Genomic DNA, 5,762 nt, shown 5'->3' on the forward strand with positions numbered 1-5,762 from the left:
CCATCCTGGCTAACACAGTGAAACCCCGTCTCTACTAAAAAATACAAAAAACTAGCCGGGCGAGGTGGCGGGCGCCTGTAGTCCCAGCTACTCGGGAGACTGAGGCAGGAGAATGGTGCAAACCCAGGAGACGGAGCTTGCAGTGAGCTGAGATCCAGCCACTGTACTCCAGCCTGGGCGACAGCGTGAGACTCCGTCTCAAAAAAAAATAAATAAATAAAATAAAACCCTCGGTTGGATTCTGTATGTGTTAACGTGAAATGGGCTTTCTTCCTGGGGAGCCAGGGCCACACTGAGCCGGGTCCCGGAACCGACTCCTGCATTTCATCTGCTCTATCATCATCCAGTGGCCCCATGGGGTGGCCCAGTGCCCAGGACAGGGCCTTCTCCCAAGGCCCAGCCTGTCCTGAGCCCGCATCCTGTGTGGCTACCGCGGGGCTCGATGAGTCACCAGGGAACGCCAGAGAGTAGGGCCCGAGACCTAGTTCTGCTTCTCGGATGCGGAGCCCCGGACCTGTGTATTCCTGTCTGTAAAATGGGCACGTAGGCCGGGGCCCCTCGTGGGGACTGACTGGGGAAACGCGAGTATACCCCTGGCACAGAGCCTGGTACCCGGCTGGCCCTCAATCACGGTGGCTGCTGCTGTTCTGGCTTGGGCACAGAGAGCACACAGATGGCACCATCTGTGACAAGGCCGAGCTCCACCGAGGGCCAGGAGCTGAGGGCAGGGACAGAGACGAAGTCCTGGGATGAGGGAGGAACCCTGGGAGTGCCCAGGACTGGAGGCTGCACGGGACCCCTGTGGCTGGTCACAGCCCCCAACATCCCCGCCCCCAGCCTCACAACCAGGGCCAGCATGGGTGAGGATTTCGGCTCCCCAGGGGGTCCACACCTGCGAAGGCCTGCTGTGTGGCCTGTTTTCCTACCTGCCACTCAGGTGGGCGGGCAACGGAGCCCCTCCAGCTGAGCATGGCAGTCCCGCAGGCCTTGGGCTTCCTTGTTCTTCCCTTGCTTCCCCCTTCTTCCGGTTCCCCCCCCCCCCGGCCCCCCCGGGCCCGGGCCAGCCTGGTTTCACTGCGATCAGGAAGCAAACAGAAGCTGGCTGAGCCAGGAGAGCTTCTGCAGATCAGGGAGGGTGGGTGACACATTTGTTTACAATTAAAATACCCCCCAGGCCGGCCTGAGCCCCTCACCTGAGTCAGGCCGCCCACGCCTGCGTCTCTCCCAAAGGAGGCATAGGCACCCCGCTCGCCGCTCTTGCCTGCAAGGGGAGAAGGAAGGTTAGTGGGAGGTGACCCCAAGGAGCATCCTGAGGGCCCCCCGAATGCCTGACATTCGGGGACACGACTGAGAGCACCGTGGCAGGACGCTGGCAGAGCCTGACCCCAATGTGCCCGTTTCAGGGAGCCCTGACCCCAGTGTGCCCGTCTCCCACATAGCCTGACCTCGGTGTGCCTGTCTCCTGCCCACCAGCGACAGGCTTGGGGACAAGAAGGGGTCCCCGATGATTTTGGCGTCAACACTGAGTGTTTGCAGCCCACATAAGCCCTGCATGGGGGGGGTGGGAAGGGGATAGCAGAGCTCGCCGGGGCCGTGCTTCCTGCTGGCCAGGACCCTGCCCTTTCTGAGCCTGTTTCCTCTGTTCCAGGCGTTGAGGGGCTGATGCCCTGGGGTGCTGAGCTCAGAGGCATTTGTCTGTCCCAGGGGACAGGCCTGGGGGCCCCGGCGGGGAGCCCCGGGGCCTGTGCACACAGCATCAGGTTCAGCGCACGGGTCCCTGGGTTCCCCTGGCACAGGCTCCCCCAAAGTGCCCAGCATGCAGCCTTCAGGCCAGGGTTCATTCACAAATGAGCATGTGACCTGCGCTCCGCCAGTAAACACCTCCCTGGGGTGCTCAGTGACAACGGGCAGGTGAGGCCTTGGGGCTACAGAGGGGGACGGCTGGCCGGGACGAGCCCCCAGCATGGAGGGCCTGGGGGGCTACAGAGGGAAACAGCTGGCCGGGACGAGACCCCAGCATGGAGGGCCTGGGGGGCTACAGAGGGGGACGGCTGGCCGGGGTGAGCCCCCAGCATGGAAGGCCTGGGCTACAGAGGGGACGGCTGGCCGGGGTGAGCCCCCAGCATGGAGGGCCTGGGCTACAGAGGGGACGGCTGGCCGGGGCGAACACCCAGCATGGAGGGCCTGGGGGGCTACAGAGGGCTACGGCTGGCCGGGGTGAGCCCCCAGCATGGAAGGCCTGGGCTACAGAGGGGATAGACTGCCTGGGTGAGCCCCCAGTGTGGAGGGCCTGGGGCTGCTGCAGAGACGCCCGGATCCAGCCTCGCCTGAAGCAGGCACCCGATTACTCAGCACCTGAGCCACTTAAATCCCCTTCTAGCTGACACTGGGCACAGAATGTGACTGAGGCTGCTGTGAGGGGCTGAAAAGCGCAAATGACTAATGTACATTATTCTCGAACCAGGAAAAAGTTCTCCAGTTTTTGAATTTTAAAAGTTCAATGATATCCCAACTCCTGGAACAAATGCTACTGTTTTTTGCCTCCCATTTCCTCATCTTGGTGACCCTGGGGACATGGGGAAAATGACAGCCACGACCCACTCCACAGGCCACACCCGGCTACAGGAGCTGCTTGCTCAGCAACTCGGGTGAGAAAACTGAGGCCAGAGGAGCCTGAGGTTATGCCCCCACACGCCTCCCTGGGACCCCCACCTGTCCTCTCCAAGCTGCTTGGCTATGGCCCAGGCCCCACCCGTGGGGGAGGCAGGTGGGACATGGCTGGGGCAGGGCACTGCTGGCTGGGCCATGGGAACTGCCCGCATCAGCCCTGCCCACCCTGGGGCCACTGGGGACATGAGGAAGAGGCCGGGAAGAAGGAACAGCCAGTGGGGAACCGGCCCTTCCGGGTGCAGGGGCCACCCAGGGCAGGGGGGGCCGGGGCCAGGCCTCACCTACCCCGTGTGGGGAATGGGCAGAAATCGCCTGTGGCAGGTGGTGGGCCTTCAAGCACACCCGCCCCCACCTTCACACTATTCGCTTCCTACTCATGACATCAACCGACTCTACTGTGTTCCAAGTCCTAGGCCGGGCAAAGTGAGACAGGACCACCCCTGCCCCGCTGTGGGGCAGAACCAGGGGCTGCCCTTCAGGGTCCAGAGAAAAGGCTGGGTCCCCCCAAGTCCTTTGGGCCTCAGTTTCCCCCCTGGCCAACAATGCTGAGGGGTACACGGTGCGCACCCAGGCCCTGCAACAGGTCCAGCGCTCCGCAGCTCCCGGCTTCTGAGCAGCGCATGCCCCCACCGCACCACGAAAACCACGAGGAAACCCCGCCTCAAACTGTCAGCTTCCAGAGACCGGGAAGGATCCCGCCTCCCAGGATGACTGAGGGACGAAACCACAAATTCCATAGCGGAGGCACTGGGGCAGGAGGCTGACCATGACAGTGGGACCCCCGAGCCCTTTGCTAGCCCCCCACGCAGTAAGACCCCCGCAAGACCCCTGCCTAAGCCCCCCGAACCCCGGGGCACAGGACTTGCCACTCCCGCAGGAGGTGGAGGATGTGAAGCTCGGGGGATTTCCTGGGTCACCCGCAGGAGGGACGGCACACAGGACACCATCCCAGCCACAGCCCCAGGTCAGCCCCACCCAGCCACAGACCCTCGGCCAGGTGCCCTCCCCAAGCATCGGTTCGTTCCCCTGCAGCACGGGTGAGCCTGCACTGAGGCTGGGATATTCACAGGACCAGGCACCAACCCGCACCTGGCATTTGGCAGGGCCCGCAGAGCTGGGCCAGTCCTCACCCGCCTCCCTCCGAGAAGGTTCTCCCTCAGAGAAGGTCCCTTTCCTAGTGGGGAAACTGAGGCTCAGAAGAGGATGGTGCTTGCCCAGGTTCCGTGGTGGGGCGGAACCAGATACCTGGCCTGAGTCGTCATTCTTTTTTTTTTTTGAGGTGGAATTTCACTGCGTCACCCAGGCTGGAGTGCAATGACGTGATCTCGGCTCACTGCAGCCTCCACCTCCCAGGTTCAAACAATTCTCCTGCCTCGGCCCCCTAAGTAGTTGGCACTACAAGTGCCCAACACCATGCCCGGCTAATTTTTGTATTTTTGGTAGAGGCAGGGTTTTACCATGTTCGCCAGGCTGGTCTCAAACTCCTGACCTCAGGTGATCCACTCACCTCGGTCTCCCAAAGTGCTGGGATTACAAGCATGAGCCACCGTGCCCGGCCTGAGTCACGATTCTCTCAGTTAACAGGAGAGCCCCCCAGGGAGAGAGGGTGGGCGGTCTGCGGAAGGGCACAGGCTCTGACCACCGCACACGCTGGCCGCCTTCCTGAGTCTCCAGAACTTCCCAGCGGGCACAGGCTGGCCCTGCTGACCCCTCCCCAGGAAGCAGGAGGAAGAAATCCAGGAAGTGGGGTCTGGAACAGCCTCCCTGCCTCTACACTCAGGCGGGGAAGCCGAGTCGCAGAGCGCCATGCCAGGGAGTCCAGGCTGCATCCCCTGCACCTCCCGCAGCTGCTCCCAGGACGGGCAGAGGCTTTGGCAGTCCAACACCCTCTGGGTGAACGCCGGGGACCTGCCTGGCACTGTGCGTGCACTGACCACGCCAAGGCCCACATCTGCACATCTGTGCACGGCAGAGGGACCGCACCAGGCCGGGCACTCACCTCCCAATCCCGGTCCCAGGAATGTGGATGAAGAGAGGCTGCTGTGCGACTCAGTGAAGTGGGTGCCCTCGCTGAAGGTCTAGGGGAGACGGGGTGGGGATGAGAGGTGCTGGGGCTCCACAATCCGCCCCCTACCCCCATATTACAGCTGGAGAGGCAGGACTCAAACCCACGTCTCCTGGTCCAAACCCCTGGAAGACTGGCCCCTTCTCTCAGTCTGTTTCGCCACACCGCCCGCCCCCCACTCTGGGGACAGGAAACTCAGGGTCTCAGGCCTCATGGGGGCTCCTACCCGGCTCGGGTCAAAGGAGGAGCTGTTCTGGTCGCCGCTGCCCCAGGAACCTGAGCTGGGCCGGTCCTCAAGACCTGCAGGCAGGACAGAGAGAGTTACAAGTCACCCTCACGCCTGCCCAGCTCTAGAAGCTTCGGTTTCTGTCATCTCAGGGGCAAGCCTCAGTGGACCCAGGGGGCTTGTGGAACCCTTCCTAACCCAGGCTCACCCCGTCTGACTCATGAGGACAGCAGTCAGCAGTTAACACCCAGACACCCTGGGACTCGGAGCACTCACAGGTCCATAAACTTGAATAACTCTTCCATTGGTTCTCTGCTGGCAAACTCCTACCCACCCACTGAAGCCCCAGCCATCATGCCCTCCTTGGGCAGAGACCTCGCTCTCACACGGGGCTTCCTCCCCATCAGTCCCAAGTCCTTCCCTCTGGCCCAGCCCTGACTACGTGGGCTGGGGTCTGTGTCAGATGCTGATGCTTCCGAGCCTGCGAGAAAGGCTCATGAGAGCATGAGGGTGTGGAAGCGAAACCATGCACTCTGGGGGGGCCCAGGGTCTCCCTGTCCCCAACTGCCAGTGCGGGAGGTGGGGCTGCCCTTTGCTGAAGCAGCAGCAGAGGCCCACCCACTGGGCAGGAGACTGGCAGCCCGTGAGGGTGGAGCCGAATCTCGTCACCCGGAACAAGCCCAGTGCCACCAGGCGCCCGCGTGGGGCAGGAGTTCCCGGTGCAGCAAGGGACGGGATGAGGACCTTGGTCCCGGGGCGGGGCGGGCGGGGCCCTTATCTCTCAGAACACTCGCAGGCAAC

General features: G+C 62.8%; 1 protein-coding gene across 1 annotated transcript in view; it reads right to left on the minus strand.

Annotated features, from left to right (window-relative positions):
- Positions 1-5,762, minus strand: part of TCF3 (transcription factor 3) — a 71,080-nt gene that overhangs the window by 21,664 nt on the left and 43,654 nt on the right. The window contains exons 3-5 of the mRNA XM_011997471.1: positions 4,962-5,035; positions 4,670-4,748; positions 1,194-1,261 (exon numbers count right to left, since the gene is read on the minus strand). Of these exons, the coding sequence (XP_011852861.1) occupies positions 1,194-1,261; positions 4,670-4,748; positions 4,962-5,035 (221 nt within the window). The remainder of the gene's footprint in view (positions 1-1,193; positions 1,262-4,669; positions 4,749-4,961; positions 5,036-5,762) is intronic.

Source organism: Mandrillus leucophaeus, unplaced genomic scaffold (assembly GCF_000951045.1).
Source record: "Mandrillus leucophaeus isolate KB7577 unplaced genomic scaffold, Mleu.le_1.0 Scaffold54, whole genome shotgun sequence".
Lineage (NCBI taxonomy): Eukaryota > Metazoa > Chordata > Mammalia > Primates > Cercopithecidae > Mandrillus > Mandrillus leucophaeus.